At 37.7% G+C, this 23,640-nt stretch overlaps 1 protein-coding gene across 1 annotated transcript in view; it reads left to right on the top strand.

The window, feature by feature from the left end:
- slc49a4 (solute carrier family 49 member 4) overlaps positions 1–23,640 on the top strand; it is a 44,318-nt gene that overhangs the window by 13,783 nt on the left and 6,895 nt on the right. The window contains exons 5-8 of the mRNA XM_081368154.1: positions 5,538–5,646; positions 13,077–13,144; positions 16,642–16,769; positions 18,883–19,065. Of these exons, the coding sequence (XP_081224280.1) occupies positions 5,538–5,646; positions 13,077–13,144; positions 16,642–16,769; positions 18,883–19,065 (488 nt within the window). The remainder of the gene's footprint in view (positions 1–5,537; positions 5,647–13,076; positions 13,145–16,641; positions 16,770–18,882; positions 19,066–23,640) is intronic.

The following is a 23,640-nucleotide window of genomic DNA, read 5'->3' as shown; positions in this document are numbered from 1 at the left end:
GCGCGCTACACACAGCCTACGACGTAGCTACGGCGTGAGTTCGACGCAGAAGTATAAATAGGGCTTTAGGCGTTTATACTTGACGCGCTCGCCGTTGTACTATTCTTTGAAACGACAGGGGGCGACTCGAGTAATTGTCCTCTAAACCATCAGGAATCAGCGGTGTGAGGAAGAAAGCTACACACATGACAATGTTTATTTTAGGACACCAGCAATACCACACTACCAAAAGAATCGTGTAAAACCCAGTAAACCCTGAGATTATTACTTGTGACAATAAAACAAAATATATGGATATGAGAATGTGTATACAACATAACTAAATTAACGATCTCTTACATATTTTCTAATTTCACTAAACATTTCATTAAGTTTCGTGAACATTTTTATTAAACATGGACCTTTATGTTCATTAAAAATACTTTTTATGCTATTGTATGCAAATTTTTTTTAAATGTAAGCAATTAATTTAGACGTGCAAACTGGGTGCCGGTGTGGTGAAAAGTTCGAGCTCGGCCAGATTCGGCTCGAAGTCGTTCATCTTCGGATGCGGAGCCGCACGCTGTTACAAAAAAAGCCATGCACACCGCCAAGCAAAATGGGGTCTTGCGCACACAACGCGTACGACCGCCCACACTGCAATGACATCGTTTTTACCGTGTGCACTTTTGCGCTCGTGCGGACGCGCCGAGTATAAACCTAGCTTGATGCTGATCCTTCTTTACTTGACTGATTCAACTGTTTTGAAAAGAGAATTCATTGTTAAAGAATGGAGGTTTGGAAGTAGGAATTGTTCAACCGAAATAAGTCTTCTACACTTACTCAGAGAAGTAACCCTGCACAAACTTAATTGGTTCTTGTGTCTGTCACATCACCTTAGGTTAAAATGCAGATGCACTGAAAACAGTATATTGGTAATTTTTTTGAATAATAACTTTGATCTATTTCACACAGAGCAGGTTTAGAAAGGTTTGAATACACTAATGTTTAAACGTTTGGGATTGGTAAGATATTTAATGTATTTAAAAAAAAAGTCTCTTATGCTCACCAAGGCTGCATTTATAATATTTTTAGCATTTTTTTTTTTAACAAAACAAATGTAATTGTATTCCTATCAATGAAAAAATCAGCAATTTTCAACAGCCATTACTTCACTCTTTAGTGTCACATGTTTCATCAGAAATCATTCTAATATGCTGATTTGGTGCTCAAGAAACGTTTCTTAACACAGTTACACGATGCTGCTTAAAATTGTTGTGGAAACTTTGATAAATAGGAAGTTCAAAAGAACAGCAAATAACTATGTAAGTCTTTACTGTCACTTGTGATCAATTTACTGCATTCTTGCTAAATAAAAGAATGAATATCTTTCAGAAAAAAACTCCCTGATCCCAAACTTTTGTACTGTATATTTCACAAATCAGCGGCTTGAATCACTAAATGTACTATGGAAAAGAGCAACTGGGCAATATTCTGCTAAAAATCTGCTTTTGTGTTCTTCTGAGGACGAACCATCAGTCTGATCAATCCAGCTGATTCGCAATGGCATAATTAAGAATTAACTGATGATAATAATAATAATAATAATACATTTTATTTATAATGCGCTTTTCTAAAACCCAAAGCGCTACAGACAGTAAAAGCAAATAAAATACATTTGATAAAAAAAAATATATATATATATATATATATATATATATATATATATATATATATATATATATATATATATATATATATATATATATATATATATATATATATATATATATATATATATAATTTAGGGTGAACTGGCCCTTTAAAAATCCAAGTGCAAAAATTCCAAAATTTGAAAAGACCTAAATACAATATTTACTGTATTTGAAAATGGATTCAGAGCATGAATATCAGTGTTCCCCATTGCCATTCAAAATAGATTTTGCACTGGGTATATCTGCACATGGACATAAAAATGGACATCTGTTATTTTATGCCTTTTGTAACTTCCACATACTGTCTCCCTGATCTCAGCAAGGTCTTTGAAATGTTACTATTGCTTTTACAAAAGAGAATCTTAATGAACAGGGTCTTGTCACTCACCATATGCTGCAGTTGTCATTTAATACACATCAAAGACAAGATCCTCTCCCTGCAGATTAATTACCAAGCCTTATGATGTCACATTCTGACCATCCTTAATTAATAGAACATCTTAATCTGTACATTTAGAAACCCAGTGAAGCCCATCAAGGCCAGTGTGACCACAGTGGCATTTTTACAGTTAGTTAGAACCCTCTTGATGTAGTCTCACCCGCAATGCCTGGGGAGGTTGATATTCACAGATCAGAGGAAGCCATCCCTGCTTTGAATGTGTTCTCACACCAACACTAGAGAAATTGGCTGAAATGTGTGGACTGGAAAGAACTGTTGAACTTCCACTTTTGCAGTGAGTCTGCAGTTCGACCCCCTCCGAGGAACGCCAGAACTTTCTCACTCACAAAGAGAAGAACAAACATGAATGGACGGAGACTGTAATGCTGTCTGGAGTCCCTCCGATAGGCAGAGTTCCAGTAGCCGTTTCACATTTGTATCTGAATGAAGCAGCAGATTGGTAGAGCTTTGTAGAACAGCTAGTCTATAGGGACAGTTCATTGGATACAGACCATGATTGTATTTCACCCTCGTTTCTGAACTCCTAAGTCCCTGGCTCACCTGACTTGGTAAAGCTTCAACGTTTTTAAGCCTGATTTGTTTGTTGCGGAGAGCATCATTATTTCATTGTTCTTTTACGAGAACCATTATCTAGCATTTGATTACTGCGCTAACTGTGATGATAGAATTGTTTTAGTATTTATGAAATGTGTGTTAAAAATGACCATGTCTTGCAAAATCCTCATCTTGGGGTATTAAATCCCAACAGGGCCTGCCAAGGACAAATAGCACTTAGCTGATGATCCTTCTGGCTTGATGGCTCCCCCAAATCTGTCAAAGAATGGAAAGAAAGGCTTTCTCATCATATCCCATAAGCTAAATAAGCTCTTGGTGGGGGAAAAAACTGCATAGGTATCGATCTCTCCCAGCTGTGAGGTTAATGAAGGGGGTACTGTTGGGAGAAAGGGTTCTCCATCAACACCTTTTTTTGCCATTGCGTTCTTCAAGGCTACCGTAAGACACTGAAAGCATGCTTTGATTTCTCCTCACACTTTCCTGTTAACGTTAATGGGCGTTGATGGTAGAACTTTCTTCACATCCAACAATTCATACCTGGAGGTAATTATGAGTAGCATGACATGCAAATATAATTTTCTACAAGTAACTACGTGTGCATTAATTTGATAGGCAATTAATTTTTTTACTTATAATTTAATCTGCATCCTCCTGGTCACTTTTTTTATAATAAAGTGTATTTTTTATAGCTGATTTTTTCTTTAAAAAGCCTTTATAAAGAATCTCACATACTTAAAATCTCAATAGATCCGCAGCTGACAAGTGCTAGAAACCTTTTTTAGGTGAAGTTTCTAAATCCAAAGTGTCAAAAAACATTGAAGCAATTCCTGAATTAGAAATGAGATTGCGAACAATATGCTGAATTGCAATTTGAATTGCAAATGTATACGTTTTATCTAGAAAATGAATATATAGAAATTCTATAGAAATGTGTACTAAATTACACTTTTATATTAAATAAATTTATGAACCAGGTTGGCAATAACTTTCTTTTCCTGGGATCCCTTGATGATTTTTTTTTTATTGTAATTCTGTAACTTCCACTTCCTGTAGTTCCGATCCAAGTTGTAGTTCAGTTACCTTTGGGGTGCAGTCAATTCAATTAAAATTCATAAATGTAAAAAATATTACACAAGCCTGGAGAAGTCTAATCTGTTTGTGCTTTAGCAGAGAGCATCATGATCGCACCTTTATAGGAAGCATTATCCAGCGTTTGATTACTGAGGTAAAATTGATTATAGAATATTGATGATAGAATAGTATTAGTGTTGATGTGTTGTTGTTAAAAATAGCTGTGTCTTGCTAAATCTTCATTTTGCGGTATTAGATCCCAACAGAGCTGGCAAAGGACAAATGACAGTTAGCTAATGATCCTTCTGGCTTGATGGCTTCCCAAATCTAGGGCAGGAGGAGGATGGTGCAATCAGACTTTTTTTCAAACTAACTAACTGTGAAACTGTGACAGCCTTAGAGACTCAAATACCAAGAACCAAACTGCAACAAGTAAATTCCATAATGCACACTGCTTCAAAAGATAAACAAAGCATCTTTGGAGAGCCCTCATGATTGGTTCCAGATGCTTTGTTGTTTTATGGGGGGGACATTTCCTCTCGGGTATGTCTGGGAGACACTGTTTGAGACACTTGAGGGAAAATAGGTAGAGAAGTGAGTAAGAAGGACCGGTGATTGTAATTGGGTTGGGAGTGATTGGAGACCTGCCAGAAGGAACACATAAAGGCAGATTCCACAAAGGGATTCTCGACCTGTTTCAGTCTTGACTACAGCAATCCTGTTACTGGATAGATGCTCATAAAAATGCTAATACATGAAGAAAAAGCATCCCTCATAAGCAAGGGATTTTTGTATCAGGGCAGGATTACCACAAAATTGACAGTACACTAAACCATGCACTGTGCTTGTATTAATGCTTAGAGCAACTTTGTTGTTGCTTAGCTTCAAGAAGGATTTGTTGGCATGTAATACTTGTTAGCGAGTCTTATAGATACTGCTATGAAAGAGTAAAAGTATTTCAGCTGTGCCCTACAGATATATGATTCATTAAAAACATGCAGATACTGATTTTATGCATAGCTTTGCCCAGTGGGTCAGTTAGATTTAATTAGATATTTAAAACAATTCCTACTTGGCAAAACTCTTAATATCAAGGTATATTACCTTAAGCAAGCTGTCTGTTAACATTGCATATTCTCAGTGGCATTTTTTCAGTTGCTGCAGGACCTCAATAATTAAAAATAACCTCAATATTTTTATAGTTTTTTTTTATTTAGTCAATTCATTATCATGTCATATTCATTAAAGTAGTCAGTGTTACTCTGACTGAAATGGCATTTGGATTAGCATGTAAATTTCAAGTTAATTTTGTGCAGATGAAAGTAGTATTATTATGTTGACTCCAATGTGCAGTGTCCTCTTAAGAATCACATTCAGTTGATGAAGCTAAATCAATGTAAGACAGAGCGCCGCTTATGGGCATGTCTTTATTCTAGCATTGTGCTGGCCTGATATCTGCTTCTGCTATCAGTTCCGTCTATTTCCCTTATTAAGGAGATTTTTATCTCTCTGTCACTGGGCTGCAAGGTAGGATAAATGTTTGGTGACAGGCTGGAAGGCATAGGAAGGGAACTCTACAATCTGTTTGTGATGCAAAAGCTTTGATGTTCAGTTTCATGTCAGTTCTGAAAGATCTGTTGCGCTTTCAAAAATGTGCGTCGTACACAGTCAAAATACAGCCTAGTATCCTAAAGTGATTTCATAGTGTTCTATTTCTAAAAGTTTTCTTCAGTCTACATCTTTGCTTTTTTTTTCAGCAACATGCGTTTCCTGATGATAGCGCTCGCCTACTCCGTGCCCACAGGGGTTGTTGCCGGCTGGGCCGGCGTGTTGGACATGATTTTAACACCTGTTCAAGTCAGCCAGGTAAGACATATTCCATGCTCCATGCTGGGCCCATTTAGATGTTACATTATTTCCTGGAAAAAAAGTATTGCAAATATACAAAGACCTGTTTATTTTTGGCTGTTTCCACGTGTGTCTATGGTGGGTCATTGCTGCCACATACATTTGATTTTTTCCGATCAGTTATGCCATAATAATGAGATGTTGTCATTTAAACTATATTTCTCATACAAGATGTTATGTTGTTAAAACAATAAATTTTCTCATAATAACAAGATACTATGTCATTAAAACTATATTTTCCTCATTAAAACGACATATTATGTCATAAAAATTATATGCTTTTCCTGTTATAACGAGATAATATCGTTAAAATGACATATTTTGTACGTGACGTGATAACGTGGGAAACAGGCCTTTATCACAGTCCGCATATTGTCACATCCGGCTTCGGTTTGTAGTGTAATCGAATTTCCTCCTGCATTATTGTCAATGGTCGGTTGCCAATTTTGACAAGAAAATCAACTAAATTGGCTGAACTTGACAATAAAAATCAGCATTTCAAACGGTTTAATTAGCCTTACATGATAACCTACCATGTGTGGGTAATTTCCATTTTAATGTGCAATGTTTTGTGAACGAGGCATTAGCCAGCACTGCCGGTGTTGCGACAGTCATGAGATAAACAAGGATCTGTACACTGCTCAAGTTACTTCCAGAGGAATAATTGGAATACACTCTATTTAAATTTAAATTAAAATGTTAGTGTTATGGTTTTTATTTGATCGTTTAAGATGATCAAACCAGTTATTTTTGAATAATCGACTCTGGGCTGGAAACATTTCTTTATTTGAACGACTTCAGTTTTAACACTTGATGATTGTATCGGAAACTAAAGTCAGAGCATGAAAGCAATCTGAACATTTATTATTGTTTAATTTGTACAGTCTTTACATTAACTAATTAATGTTTTATTGAACGCATAACCTGAATGAATAATGCTGTCATGTGATATGTTGTTTGAATTCAATTCTTGCATTTCTTTAATAAAAAAAGATGGTCAGACTCTGAAATATTGCGCACACATATACAGTAGGCTTGTGTGCGGCCGTTTAAATAATGAAATATGTGTCGGGAATAAAAAAAAACAATATATATATTTTTCATCATACCCGACTAATGTTTATAAACTGGTTTATGTGTTTCGATCAAGTATCTGTGATAAACTGAACATCAATAAATCACAACAATCCCATGCTATGGGCACTGCCATTGATGCAGACTACAGCAGACTAAATTATTTTACTATATTATTTAAGCTTCCAATTTTTTAACATGGACTGTGATAAAGGCCTATTTCCCGTGCTGTCATGTCACATACAAAAATATGTATTTTTAATAATATCTCATAACAGGAAAAGCATATGTCGTTATTGTCGCTAACACATTATTTCGTTATTACAAAAACATATTGTTTTAACGACATAGCATCTAGTTATTACGAGAAAATATTTTGTTTAAATGACATCGTTATTAAGAAATAATTGAGGGAAAAAAATATGTGGCAGAAATGCGCCACCGAATTTTCAATAGTTGTGTGTGTCTGAAACAAGCATCTATCAGATGTACAAATCATTTGCACCTTCTATAATTTTAAATATGATCAAAATGAAATGTAATTCCTTTGGATTAAACGATTATTGACTCATAATTAACCCTGGGTGTACAAACACACATTGAAGTATTGACTGGAAACTCTGACCAAAAAACTGTTTGCCTTTCTATACATTCTCATTTAAAAAACTGGCAGGCCTGAATGGGTGGACTTTGATTGAACTTCAAAACAAGCTGTTAAAAACATCTAATTATAGTTTTGAAAATCCAAAGCTATCCACATGTAGATAGCCCTCTCCAGCCGTTCCCTCTCCTAACAGAGCTCATCAGAATCTAATCAAACATACATGCTCTAGACGCTTTTATTTGCATACTCACAAAAGTACTTCATCTTTGATGGGCCAACCACAGCTTAACGAGATGAGCTCTCCACCTCAGAGTTTCTGATTCTCCCCAGCCTCCTCACATTTGCATCTGAAATGTTAGAGTTATGGGCCAAAGCAATCACACAACATTCTAGGCCCATCTGAATTACTGGCTTGCAGAGACAAAGATGATGTTTTCATGTCTTGTAGTTTCTTTTCCAGGTAAACTAAGTGGTCTTTGAACCGGTATTGGAAAGAAAATCATGCAAGTTGAAGATAGAATGCCTTTTTTCCTTTTTCCACAATATGTCTCTGCTGCCAAAGCCATTGTGAGACTAATTTGAATTTTCCGTCTTCTCATTCAAGTCTCAGTTCTTTTTTTAACAACAATTGAAAGCATACGCCTCAAGCATTTCTCTCTCCCATTTTAATATTTCACTATTGTTAAGAAAGTCTTTTTTCCTAGTCATTTAAATTTGGTTGAAGAGAAATAAGTGTTATCAGACAAACTGAAATTATATATAGATTTCTAGAAGTCAGATTGTTAAAAAAATAATAATAATGATAATACACGGAACTGCTTACAAGGCAGCAGTGTATTGATATTCCTCAAACATTCATGTTAGGGATTTGTTCACAATCCTAAATTTTAAGTATTAAACTCAGAATTCATAAACCTTGGCTTTGCTGGTAACACTTTATAATAAGGTTGAATGTATTGTACAGTATATGCAACAGTTAACATGAACTAACATTTATTCTAACGTTGTTTATTCATGATCCTTAATCAATGGGACCTTGTCATAAAGTGTTAGCAATTTACTTTACATTGAATGATTTCTCTGTTGACTTGGATAGAAAGCAATGAAAAGCATCCAGTCATGGAGCCCTATCTTGCACCCAGCACAATTGACTTAGTACACCGACGCATGTATCATTCAAATTTTGCACCCAACGCACAGCGGACTTTTCCCTCCACAGATGCACGTCAGTAAATTAAGGCATGAACTTGCGCTCCCGGGGGCGATTCAGTGAAAAGAGGAGGCTTGTTCCGGCGCAAACGTTCCCTGGTGCTATTTTGCAGTTCCAGAAAACAATTCCGCCACAGACCAGGAAAAACCTAGTCTAAAGTCAGTGTTGCGTTTTCAGTGGCACGTTCAGATGCTATTTTAAGGGCGCATGCTTGGCCATAATGTAGCGTGTGCACAACGCGCATACACTTTGCTTCTCTCATCTACACAGATGCAGCTGTTGACATTTTTGCAAACCATACATAATTACAAGTAAAAATATCACACATGTGGGAAATCATTGTGGTGTCCATGAAAATGTGAACAAATAGGCATAAATCTAGCTTACACATTTACCAAAATGATTATACGCCTGTTTAACCGAAGCTAATTTGGGTGGGTTTCTCCCATCCCCATACAATGTCACTTTTCTGTCTTTTACGGCCCTGACGAGAATGTCGGTCTCCTCGGCTGTGATCCGCTCCTGGCGTGCGCCTGGCAAATCCGCCGTTATAATAGCAATCCGCCATGGAACAAACGCGCTTGCTCCTAAAGGGAATGTGAGGTGATGCTCTGATTGGTTTATTTCACGTTACGCCGAAACCACACCTATGAGTAATGTAGCTACTTCAGACCAACCCATTTTAGATTTAGATCCGCCCACAAAGTTACTTGCGTTTCATGTTTGATACTTGCGTTTCAGATCGTTAAAATAGCGCCCATGGTGTGAAAGTTTATATTCTGAAAATGTTAAGTTCTTGCATGTTGATTGGTGTCAGAAGTCACTCACAACAATTAAGTTTCCACGTTCGCACACAGTAATTTGTGAGTGGAATGGTAGAGCCCTTAGGCAGTAAGCATGTAGAGCAGTTCAACAATAATTAGCTGCAAGTGTATAGTCCCCCGCTACATTAATCAGTCTTGTCTAATTGCTTCATTAATGGTGAATGGCCATTAAGCCTGCGCACAATGGCTGTGCACTGATTAGGCAGACACCCTTTGCCCTTGGAAAGTCATCATCAAACTCAAGGTGCTTTGCTGGGGTTGAGAAATATTAAGAATGACTTTTATACATTATAACATTATATAAAAGTCATAAAAGAAATTAAGAGATGTATGATACAGTTATAAAATGAATTAAAAGAGTAAAAAGATGATACATAGATAAACTTCTCATATGGCAAAACAGATATTTTTTTTAGATATTGAGATATTAACTCCCAGTTTTACTCTGAGATTTTCCCATGGTGATTACACTGTGTCTGTGGTGTTCTTTCGGCGCGCCTAAGAAATCTATTGGACGTCTCCGATGGACCCGATTTTTCCCTAAAATCGGACAGGAGGATCTCTAGGACTGACTCACTGGGTAAGCTCGGGTTCACTGCCACATCAGTCCGCACCCCAAAAACCCATTTGTTTGGAAGCTCTAAGAATGGAATCAATCCAGTCCGCACCCCACAGAACCTCGAGTTTAATCATACATCAAACTCACATCAAACTCACTACTCCACCAAAGACCCAGGTCATCAGCATGGTTTCATCTCTCAAGTTCCTTAAGTAATTTACGTTTGTCTCTTATCCAATTCTCAGTGCCATTTGAGTTCAGTTTAGAATCAAAAGGAGGAATACGTTGCAATCAGTCGGACATACAGTGGAAAGAATTAAAAGAGTAATAAGATTATACATAAATAAACTTCTCATCTTGCAAAACACCGGTGTGTCATATTTTGCACAGCTGCTTGTTTTACTGTGAGATTTTCCCATGTGGATTGTACTGTGTATGTGGTCTTCTTTCAACGCACCCAAAAAATCGATTGGACGTCTCCAAAAGACCCGTTTTTTTCTCTAAAATCAGACAGGAGGAGCTCTAGGACTTTCTTCGGGTATTCTAGATCTCTGTGCTTCATGATCTTAACTCACTAACATGTTTACACCGGAAACCAAAGGCTCGCCTTTGTGAAACTATTTCGCCCTGTTTAAAACTATAGGGGGAGCTATGTGGTTTTCTGATTTTAAAACCCATTTCAGTGAGTGATTCCATGTTTTTTGCCCCTAAGGTTTCTGGTGTAAACATGTTAGTGAGTTAAGATCATCAAGCACAGAGATCTAGAATTCCTGAAGAAAGCGTTTGCTTTCACAGAAGTATGCAATATATATCACAACAGAATGTATAACAAAAACATCATACATTATATTGTATCAGTATAAAACAGTAACATCAGTGTAATTGGGATGTATGCCATATCATTCTCCACCTTGTCCCGAGTCCTAACCATCACAATGCACTATACTGCATGACAGAAATATTTGTAGCGTTACAGCAGTAGACATAAATCACAGAATGGGAAATAGCAATTAATACATCCAGGGGCGCTGGATCCAGGGCTCTCTCTGCCACTTCACCCCCCCCCAACTTTTAGCTCACATCCCCATTGGCAGATATTAAATTATGAAGTCTACCTCTGCTGCCTCGCATTAAAATCGCATGATATATGACATTCTGATATATGGTATAGTTCACTGTAGTTTAAGCACTTGATGTTTATTTCAAATAGATAAAGATGTCTTTTACCCCTGCAGTAAGACATTTCATCAGCACATGTATCCTCAGATCTTATAAATCCCTGGAGCAGCGGTGTCTTAATGCCGTTTAGTGAGAATGTGCGTGTCCAGACAGGGACAGTGTTAAGAAGGTGAAGAAATTGAAAATGCACAGTGCTGAATCTCCTTCAACATTACATTTGATTCTGAGTATTCTACAACGATGAAGCTGTCAAATAAATGTCACGTTCATTTGTGCACAAATTAAGTGTCACACAAATCACACTTCACGAGACTGACCTTACATTTATGAGAAATATCCAATCAGCGTGTTATTGACCATTTTAAAGGGAAGGAATAATGAATTTCAATCATTTTTGAACGTGTCCAGATGTTAAATTGTTGATATTTCAGTTCATCTTGGAGGTGAGCTCTACTACATCCCAAAACAACATGGAATTTTTATATTAGTTAGCATGAATCATGAATGTTAATTAGCTACTGTGACACTCTGGTCTAGGAAGATTAGCTTGCAATGAGCGAAGTAATATTCATGAACCCAGTGTTCTCTGAATATTGACATTACAACCCAGCCAAAGACAGTGAGATTCAGCTCAGGGTACAGTTGTTTTTTCTGATAGCCACAGGTGAGAAGTACCTAAGGAATGTTCTTTTGTGTAATAAGTGTTTTGCTGAAGGTGCTTTCCTGTGCAGTGACAGTCTGGTGCATTGGGTGAGAGATGTTGTTCCTGATGGCAGAGAGCTTAGCCAGCATTCCCCTCCCCATCACCACCCCCAGGGGATCAAGGCTGATGCCCAGGCAGAGCCAGCATTTTGGAGCGCTCTGTTAGCTTCGCTAGCTATCAAATTAGCCAAATCAAAGTCTGATGCTGTAACTTTTTCTGACTAGAATAATTTTTCTCCTTGCGTGGTATATTTTGGTGGACGAGAGACGAGTGTATTTTAGAACTCTTTTGATTGGCAGAGAAGATATAAATAAACGGGTCATATGTAGTTGTTTGATAGGGTTAAAATAAAGATTTCATTCAACTATTCATTTTCTTCTGTCTGGGCCTCTGAGTGAGTTCACATAGTGTAACAGTGCAGCTAGCATCACACACGACCAGCGTCGGCCAATAGTGAGCCTACGTTCTGACGTACAACCCAGAAGCGCTGCGCTGTTACAGTATGTGAACTCACTCAGAGGCCCACACAGAAGAAAATTAAAATATTTGAATAAAGTCGTTATATTTGTTTGTTTTTGCGCACAATAAGTATTCTCGTCGCTTGATAAACTAAAGGTTGAGCCACTGTAGTCACTTGGACTATTTTAACGATGTCTTTACTAACTTTTCTGGGATGGCAGATATCGATTACATTGAAGCCTATGAAGGAGTGAGCCAGCTCTCAGATTTCATCAAAAATATCTTAATTTGTGATCCGAAGATGAACGAAAGTTTTACGGGATTGGAACAACATGAGGGTGAGAAATTACTCTCAGTCAAGATCACGGTCAAGTTGTTTTACTAAATAACTTTGGCCGAATCAATATCTGTAGTGTTTCCCACAGGATTTTGTGAGACTATGGGGGGTGCTTTGACAAACAATATGTAGCATTTTATTTGGTTCTCATATAGGAACTTATATCCCTGTATCCCTGCTCTAATCAATACTGTGGTTGACCTCAGCCATGCCTGACACAGACCATCTGTTTTATGAAGTCTGCTGCTGAACCAGATTGCTCATCAAAGATATGTCCGTGGACAGCATGAAGTCTGCCAGTCTCTCTCTGATAGACACAGTTGCAGAGACTGTAGACGCTCCTGGCTCACTCCCCATCAGGCTGCTTCATCACGAGTGATGTCCAGCATCACAAGCAGCGAATAATCCCCTCTGATCACACCTTTCTCTGTTCTGATAGGTGGACGCTGGCTGGATCGGGTTCTGGTCCATAGTTGGAGGCTGTGTGTTTGGTGTGGCCATGGCGAGGTGAGTAATGCCTGAGAAATGATGGTGATGTTGCCATGCATTTGCAACTAATTAACATTTACTGTACATGTATTGTCCAGTGACATGGAAAAGAGAAGTAGCAGACCCTTAAACATTAGTCACATAAGAATCCAGGAATGAGCTTTACTGACTAACTGCTGGGACTGTCAGCATGCTAAAACTCTCTCTAAATTCATCTCTGTTAAAGCATCGTTTTTATAGCCATCAAAGCATAGCTTTTGTTACAAATCCACTGCCTTCAACAAAACATTTCAGAACAAATATTGTTAAACTCCTGCATTCGCATCTTTGGCCATCTCAGTGGTTTCAATAGGTGTCTCTTCAACGCCTTTAGTTTCGCATCAAGGTAAAAATAGTTAAACTTTTATAAATGTGTCTCAAGACCACTGTTCTCTTTTGCTCTTTCCAGCTGCTTTGGAAGTCTCCATACCCGCTGATAGCCTGTAATCGTAATTCAAAAAAGAAAACCGAAAGCTAGGACTGCGGATATGCAAACTGTAAACAAAGCTGCACTTGCTCTTACCATTTTCAAACAAGTCTAGCTCTCCACAGACAAATTCAATTAAAATAATCACAGATGAGATGCAGATGAAAAATGAGAAGAGCTTTCTCTGTGTGCCCTCTTGGTATTGACATTTGCTTGCTGTTTACTTCCATTTTTCTTCTCATGTACTGATTCGCTAAGCTGAACAGCCAATCAGAGTGACAGGCTCACTGACAAGCTCCACCTCCAATTCAACATTCTAAGTCGGCATTAAAATTCACCAGCGAGGGGCTGAAAAAATATGTACTTTTTCACAGCTAGTAAAATTATAACTTTTAAGACCAGCTTTAGGAGTGGGCTAAATGGCAGGTGGTAATCGTACAATGGCTACCAGCTTACACCTTTCAGTGAATCAATTAGGGCAAATGTCACATCAAATAATGCATATTCATGAATATAACCCGTGCCTGGCACAGTTTGTGTGCTGAGCCACTGACAGAAAAAAAAACTTCCTGCGGAAAAGAAGACATGAACAACAGAAGAAAAGTTGTTGTTTTTTCACAAAAATATGCATTTTTATATATTTTTACTTGTCACAACAATGTTTTAGGCCTAATTATTAAAGTTTCATGACAAAAATGCTAGAATGCTGACGTTTCTTGAAACGTTCTAAGGTTTTATTTAGATTTAAAATGGTCTGATATGACTGTATCCCTGGCAACTAGGCATATAAACCAGTGTCAAACTTGTGTCATGCTTTTCAGATCGTTCCTACGCTCCTGCTGGAAAGACATTTATTCTGTCTTTGTTAGGCCACTTTTTTTCCAGGGTGTTTTGAATCCTCCCTGATCCCAAAGCTAATTTATTCTCTTTCTGCTAATTTATTAAAATCAGCTTTTGTTATGAACAGTAGGAAAAAATGCTAATGAAATGGTCACGTCGCACAGACAGATTAAGACACTAGCGTAGAGAAGAGAGAAAGAGCAAACTGTTGTCTGCAAAAAGCAAGAGATTTGTCTGTCCCCATCCCCAATGACTAATGTTTGCAGGAGGGCTCAAATCAGTACATCCAGTCAGGTTTTGCATTTTGAAAACCTTTTAATTAGGAAACTGCATTTAATCAATTGCCACATTGCTGTATTGGTTTTGGGCTTGGTACACGCATTACCATTAAGATAGGGAGGGATAAAGTGGGGTAAAACATCAATAAAGACTTTTGAGCTGCCCTAGTTGTGTGTGATTCAAATCGAGTCATGAGCCACAAGCCGAATGGGGATTGATAAAGCTGATTGAAGATTGAACACCCCGCCAGTTTCTTTGGCACTTTTACGTGTTAGCTTTTTTCTCATATTGGCTGTTCATTTGGGACAGGTAGTAGAAAGAAGCAACAGATGCCCCACTAAGTCTCGGCGGCAGCACGGTCCTATTAGTGGTTGTTTGGCGAGTGATCTCTCGTTAATAGGCCCCTGTGAGTTACAGGGTCCAGCGCCCTCCCTGTGCCACGAATCATGCAGCAAATGCGTTAACATGAGTTATTATACACCACCTGCTCTCCGCCGCAGAGCGCATCCCTTTGGGTCAAGTCCATGCTTTAGAAAAATGGATGCATTAAAATCGAGCTGCAGGGGCGATGGCTGCACATTCTAATTGATGCGATTCCGGAGGAGGATATAATGGCCGCAAGCCCTCGTCAAAGACTCGTCCTCGTTCGCCGTTATGGTGGAGTTATCCTAGACGAGTGAATCATAAGAGGCTGTCTCCGCAGGTCAATTAACGGTTTGTGGTGTGAGGTATACTGAGCGGTTGGGCAAACACTGGGATGCCTGACAAACCATCAGACTTTAATTGTCAGACAGCAGTCGGGAGGTAGGGGTGACATTGATTTCCAAATGAAGAAGGCGATGTTGTTGGGTCAAGAAAGTGAGGTTGACAACCGATTGAAGTTAATGCTTTATATTTAAAGGGATAGCTCACCCAAAAATAAAATTCTGTTCTTCATTTCTATGTTGTTATAATGTATGACATGTATTCCAACCCATATGACTTTTTTCATGGAAAATGAAAAGAGAAATGTTGAAAAATGCCCACAACACCATAAATGTGTTGTAAAGGTAGTCTATAAATCTTATATGCATAATATCATTAATGTCAAACCTAGAGTGGCACTTTTTATTTGAATATATCGGAATGTTAATGAGATTTGAGAGCTGTAAAGATTTTCTGTGAATATTTACATACATTCCTGTCCTCACACAAAGCTATTTAACTGCATTAGAAGATTTGAAATATGCCTTTTAAGTCATAAGGGGCACTTTTTTTTTTTGGAGAGTGACTTCCTTTGGTTACCATTGACTTCCATTGTATCGAGCTACATGAACAACCTGATAAATTTCTCCATTGGTGTTCCACCGAATATACAAATTCACAGGTTTGGAATGACATGATGGCAAGTAAAGGATGACAAAGCTTTCATTTTGAGGTGAATAATTACTTTAAAAGGCATTAAAAGCCCATTAGCCATTATTAAAAATAAGTCTTGCAACCCCGACACAACAAATAACAGCTAACTCCACCATTAAGTGTTTTTATTATGATGGCTTTCATCTCTGTTGTGAGGAAAGGTGATGAATAACATGCCCTAGTGATATTGCTATGTATTGCTGCTGTCATGTTAGAGGTGCTAAATTGTGTCTGATGTCTGATGAGAGGAGACGGTGTGGAGAACTTAGTCAGAAGCTATGAAATATATTTGTTTTGAGATATCTCCAGTTGGCTTGTTTTTGAGGGACAAGATTTTTCGCGCGCGCCTCGTCTCTGACGTTGGTGCCGAAAATAACATCTGTGAAAAAGTTTCACCTGCGCCTGCCTATAATTTGCCTCCTCTGTAGTTTTTTTTTGCGCGTGTTTTGTTCTGTCACCTTTGAGCTATGACTCGAGATTCACGTTTCTCTCTCTCCTCCTGCTTTCTTATGTTTTCTGTTTTTGCCCTCAGGTTTGCTGACTATATTCGAGGGATGTTAAAGCTGATTCTCGTGCTGATGTTTGCCGGTGCATCCTTGGCGGCCACCTGGTTCACTCTCACCTGCTTGACCAGGCTCACTCACCTGCCCTCCACTAAAGGTACACTGTGGTGAAAAGGACAGTATGTTCTGCCTTGTGCACATCCACAAAACTGTCGGCCCGCGGGGAGTCTGCTAGGCAAACAGCAGCATAGCAAGCTGCAATTTTATCTGTGAGAGGGAGCCAGAGGAACTCATTAAGTCCTGATCCGTGAAGAGAAAAGGGGAGTGGGTATCTAGAGAAGCCGGCCTGAAACAAACATATGCCCCATAGATCAGCCAGCTCAGATATTTCCATCAATTATCATTGTATGGTTGGCACCTGACTTTTTTTTTTATCTGCTCTCTCCCAGAAGTCCTGGCAGACAGAGCTTTCAGACTCATGGGCCATCTCTCCATCTGGCATGATTTTATATCGCACACGCATGTCCCGTTGCCATCCGTGCCTTCCCATGCCTGTCGTGATTCATATCACTCACTAATGAACACAAGACTATGTTGTGGCAACATCAATTCATCAGAACTTATTCTAGATGGAATCATTATGCAAGGAATAACTGACAATGGACCTTCGCCCACCATGTCCATGTAATCTAATGGTGCCACTGTCATTTAATACACTGTCAACAACACCATGGTTAAATACCAGTACTTCCTTACATCCAGTGTGTCAAATTAATGCCAGCCACGAGCCAAATGTGGCTATGTTTTGTGCAATGCCAGGTTTTTTTTGGGGGGGGGGGGGGGGGTTTGCTTCTCTTTCAGTCATTGCGACATGCAAGATGTCTCTGGCATTCAACAAGAATTGCCATTGCTTAGAAGCAACAGTGCATGGTTGAATAAACACATTTGATTGTAAATGCAGTGCAGGCACTTTTCATAGAACAGTGCTTTATTGCTAAATATTTTGTCTTGTGTCTGAATATTCTAAATAGAATTCAAATAATACAGAAATAATGATATTCATTGTGTAACATTATATAAGGAAAAATTGGCCACATTACTGCCTTGACTTTTACATTTTTCAAAATGCAGCATTGTCAGTTCTTCTATTTATACCATGGTTACACGTATCTCAGATATTTTTGATGATTACAACTACGGTACACTGAAAAGTTGGGAATCATTCATAATGAACATGTTTATGAAAGCGCTTGATGCTATTCACCAAGATTGCATTAAATTGGTCAAAAATTGCTTTGCCGTTTAAAAAGTTAGTAAAATTGTGAAATATTATTAAAAAATGTACTGTTTTACTCTGTAAAAAAAAAAGAAAGAAAAAAAAGCATCCTTAGTGAGCAAAAGAGACGTGTTTCGAAATCATAAAAAAAATATTTCTGACCCCTAACTTTTGAACGGTAGTGTACATTTTTTTAATGTTTCAATTTGATGGGCTCCATTTTTATGGTGATGCCAAAAAATGCAAAAAATACCATGTTTTTTTGCAACATTTCCCTTAGGTGTGGTTCCCTTTCTCTCTTTATGTACCCCCCACACTTCGAGTTATTCATCTATGATAATCTTTTCTTATTTACCAACCAATCTTTTAGTTGTTTAGCCCATTTTGTAATGAAACCTAGTGTTTGCTATGTACTTTTTACTTACCCTGGCAGCTGAGGCTCTGATGTGCATTTTCTCTTGTTTTTGTGCAATTGGGCCATCCTTTTCTCTTTGCCCTGGTTAGAACCAGTTTGGGTTTGTTTAAAACAGTACTGCGCGCCCTCACATGGAGTAGCTTCTATCACTGAGAATGACAATAGACTGATGAGTTTCTATAGCAAGGTGTATCTTTTTGGCTCTTTTTTTAAGCAAAATTGGGTTTTGGAAATGAAAGTGTATTTAATATTGGAATAAAATACATTTTATTGCAATTTCCACACTTCATTAAACTTCAGCTTTGCTAAGACAATAAGAAAGATTTATGTAGTACCAACGTAGCACATTATAGTCATTACTTAAAGATGAGGTTGTAAGTGTTTTCATAGTTGATTAGTGTAATATCTGCTGAAATGGGGTTTGTCAGCGCAGTAAGAAAAAAAATTTAATTAGAAAGTTTTTTTTCCACTCAATCAGTTGCAAAGTCTTTCTCTTCCTGTGTAAAGAAGGTATTATTCTAGAAATGTATTTGAGATTCAGCCCGCTCTCTCACTTTTTCTCTCTTTTTGCTCCTTTAGCCACTCTCTACACCTCCTGCATCCTGGTGGGTATCTTCATCAACAGTAGTGTGCCCATCTTCTTGGAGCTGTTCATTGAGACGGTTTACCCTGTACCTGAGGGCATCACCTGTGGAGTGGTCACCTTCCTCAGCAACCTCTTCACCGGCCTTTTGCTGTTTTTCCTCACCTTTTACTTTACAGGTACCTTGATATTTTTATCTCTTTAAATGCAAGGTTTACAGCAATTAAAACAAAGCTTTCACACAGCCTAAATAAACACATGGCAGAGACATGGACTTAGACTTGGGACAGTGTCATTGTCCTTCTCCTGAATGATGATTAACTTTCAGTGCAAAGCTGTTCGCATGAAAAAAAGTGCAGGGAGATTGACTTGCTCTGTAAATACAAGCGTCCAGCTGAATATTGATGAGTCACTTTCTGAGAGGTTTCTTTGGATTGACAGGTAGTCCGTGGTAGTTTTATTCTAGCTCTTGCTTTTGGTGGACACCGTTTGTCAGGTTAACACAAAGGCTATATGTGTTTTTCCCTTCAAAAAACAGCATTTTGTTATATAGTGTGCCTATGTAGCGCATACATGACATATATACACATGACATATTTACTTGTTGATAACATAACAATGATTTCAATGATTGTTATTTACTGATGGTGTTCAGCGTTCACTAAAACATTCACAGAGTATGGATGAATCTCCCAAATCCTGTCCAGTTCACATTTCACCCCAAAAAATAAAGAAAAATAAAATCTTATATTGCATATAGAAAATGCAATTTACTGTCAGAAGTTTTTACATTTGTGATTTTATTTTCAGGAAAATTAAGCACATTTATTCTTCATAATTTTATATTTTCACATTTTTTTTTCAAAGTTAAAATCAATTTATCAATTCAGTTTAAGGTAGTTGTACAAATACTACTAAGATGTATAAATAAATTATATATGTTATATTATATTATATTAGAATATAAATATTTATAGTCTTGTATTATTAAAATATGTATAAAGTAATATAAAGATATAGTCATCTTGTTAAAGTCTGTTTTTATGCATTACAATAATGAGATTTGGAGATGTAATTTTCCTGAAAATAATATCATAATATTAAGTCATAATAGCATTTTATTTGCTTTTTGATTTTTGGGGTAAAAACAGAATTACGATACAATAAAAGACCAATAAAACTGGTGAAAACCACACAAACATGCATTAAAGGAGAGATGTGAGCCATACATGGGGGGACCAGAATATGATATCGTTTTTTTTTTTTTTTTTTTTTTTTACTTGAACCAGTAAGCAACCCCCTAGCCAACCCTAATAACATCCCAGAAACCAAATAGAGCATCTCTGAAACTTCATAGCCATGTCTTGGAAACCACCCACAACATGCTTGCCTGTGAAAAACTTACCACCCCCATTTTCTTTAGAAATTAGCATATGTAATGAATTGTACTGCTGTCAACCTCTGTTCACACTGACCGCTGTCAAATCCAGATGTCCACTGTGATACTTATCTCCCCATTCTGTCAGTGGTCTTGAGTGACCGGCTGACAGGTCTCTGTTTTTATGAGCAGTTAGGTTGCTGGACGGCTCCCAGGTGTCAAGAAAGGCTGTGAAAACTCCTCAGTCTTCCTGCTGATCCCTTGGAAAAGATTAAACTGAGATGAGTGAGCTTAACTGGCTCATCCTTTCAAATCTGATCGTGTTATCGGTTCCAAATGAAGCCATGAGATTCGTTCTGTTTTTGTGTTGCTGTCAGTTGCCCGCCAACACCGTGCCATGGCTGAAAATAATGTTGGAACAATGAGGTCTCTATATATAGATGGTTATTGCGTTGGCATTGCTATTGAGTTTTGAACGCTTTCTGTTTAGGCCAAGCGGTGTGTAGGTGCTGAAGAGATGATGGATGGATTTCTGTTTGTTTCATCAGAACCATCCTGCAACCTCTCGCTGTTTCCACTGGCAGAAAGCCCTTCTCGACATAATAAGCTCTCTGTTAGCTAAACTGCACAAAGTCCTCCTCTTAAAGGTGTAGTTCCACTTAAAATTTGCCACATAGTTAAATGAATAGAACTTTAGACAGATGATTAAATTGAACACATTAAAATGATGTGCATGTGCATTTGATGAAAGCTCTAGTAATATCACCCTTGCACATTGATGTAACATTTATTCTGTTGTTTTCATTGGCATTTTTTATATTCTTCATAGGATATTTCTTTGAAGTAATGGGCCCAACTGTAAAAGTGTTGCCATTTAGTGGACCCACCAATTATTGAAGTCAGTTTTAGACATTCTACTCAAAATTTACTGAAAGTAGAATTTAGATGCTGGAATTTTTACACTCTGTACAAGACGTAGTGACAAACGTAAAACCGAAGCATGTATTCGTCTTAAAAAAGTTTAGAAAAAAAGTTTGGGGTCAGTAAGATTTTTATTTTTTCTGAAAGAAATGAATACTTTTATTATGCAAGGAGGCATTAAATTAAATGTTACGTATTTCTGTTTTAAATAAATGCTGTTCTTTTCAACTTTTCGACTCAAATGCTTCACAGTTTACACAAAAGTATTAAGCAGCACAACTGTTTTCGACATGGATAATAATAATAAGAAATGTTTCTTGAGCACCAGATCAGCATATTAGAATGATTTCTGAAGGATCATGTGACGCTGAAGACTGGAGTAATGATGCTGAAAATTCCGCTTTGCATCACAGGAATAAATTCCGTTTCAAAATGTATTAAAACAGAACATCTGACCGCTGGTGAGCATCCGTTGGGCTGCTTTTTGTGGTGTGTTCCACATGCATCTCTATTTTGGCCCTCGTCGGTGACAGTTCAGCCGATTCAGCATGTTGAATTGGCGTCAGGGCCATCTGTGAGAGAGATCATTTGATTGGCTGTTCAGTTTAGTTGATGAGTGCATCAGAATAAAAGCGAAAGTGATGACAGCAAGCGAAGAAGTTGAGACGGCACAACAGAAGGCTGTTCTAATTTTATATCATCTTACCTGAGCATTCCAATAAGCGAGTATTTTTATAACAACATGAGCCGCCTACTGCATGGAATAAAGAAAGTGATCAACATGATGGTATTCAAAATGGTATGCAAGCGCTGCTTTTTTTATGGTTTGAATATCTGCAGTCCTAGTTTCGGTTTCCTTTTTTGAAAGATGAATATGGACTATTGATACCTGCTGATATAGACAGTTATTTCCTTATACACAGGTGCAGAACTCACATGCTAGTACTTGGCAGTTGACTATAGTCTATGCGGTGTGATCAAGTGCAACTTTTTGGCCCAGACACAGCTGATGCGATGTTAGTTCTTTGACAACGGCTTGGTGTGTCACGGCCTTCAGAAGAAGCTTGAGTCCTGACAGAGTTCTGTTGTTTACCTTGTTGTAATTACCCTGTTTCTTTTGATTTCATTGCTAATATAGATCTGACTTATTGTGTAGACTGGTTACCAATGTGCATTGAAAATTGCCTGTTTCCTCTTATACTGAGCTCGATGTTCTTTTATTTTCCAGATCCTCTTTTTTTCAGCCACCCAAGGTTGTATTGATGTGCTTTTAAGAATAGCACCTGCCTGTGACAGATGATACATCCACACATTTCTTACACTTTCTTTGTATTTACTTTAAAATGAAATGAAAGGGATGTGCTTCATTGAGTGACCATTGCTGTCCTTCCCAGCTGGCCATTTAAATTGGCAAGGTTGGTTCATTCACCCTTAAATCCGAAAGCTGTGAATAGCTGGTAAAGATTGAGCATTCAGCCTTTTTTGATTGTGGCTTAGTAAAGGACATGTCACCTACTGTTTGAGGGTGGCCCGTCTGTCAAATGGCAATAATAAAATTAAGGGTCCAGTAACCTTTTGTAGAGACCCAGAGTGTGTACTTCCTGATGGGGTATGCCTGCTCTAAACTCTTTTTGCAGCATTCGATTTAGCACGTTCAATTGCCTGTGAAGGTAAACCTTCAGCAAAATCAAGTTTCCTAGAGCTTTTCGCACCATGCTTAAACCTGGGTTGAAGCTGAGTTGTGTAATTTTTTCAAGTACATTCCTAGGGATGAAATATTATGTTTTATACCATGGTCTGGGTGAATACTCGATTCTGATTGGCTGCAGGGTGTCCATTAAAAAGTGAGAGAGGACACCTAGTAAATAAACCTAAACTAATGTTTTAAAAATGTGTTATTTGGCAAGTGACCATGGTATAAGCGGGTAAATGCCCTTCGAGATGTCCATTGTCAGGTATTAATGGACTTGGGCGGAGGCATTAATACCTGACAATGGACACCTCGTCAGGCATTAACCCTTACATAATGCACATATACTGTACTATACCATATGGTTGATCAAGCGATATTTTATTGTATCTTTTTGCATATATATTAATTGTGCATGCTAATTTCCTCATTTTAGTTTTAGACATTGTCACTTAAAGTTAATTTTTAAAAACAGTAATTTAATTGTAATTGTAATCTCTACAGAAAAAGAAAAAAAATATATAGTGCATGTATGTATGTGTGTGTGTGTGTGTGTATATACAATTTTATTTGTCGTCTTATTTTTTTTACATAATTTTTCCTCTTTTTTAACATAATATATTTAGAATCACAGCTTGACTGTGTTGCCAGAGCAAACCAGGTAAACAAATCAAATTCAGAACTGCAAAATATAATACTGGTTTAATCTTATAAGGAGAAAAACAGAGCCTACAAACTGTCAGTCATCCTCTCTTGATTCTGCTT

This window comes from Scardinius erythrophthalmus (assembly GCF_964197995.2).
Source record: "Scardinius erythrophthalmus genome assembly, chromosome: 6".
NCBI classification, from domain to species: domain Eukaryota; kingdom Metazoa; phylum Chordata; class Actinopteri; order Cypriniformes; family Leuciscidae; genus Scardinius; species Scardinius erythrophthalmus.
Note: the sequence above shows the minus strand (reverse complement) of the source record. Positions and strands in the feature narration are given on the sequence as shown.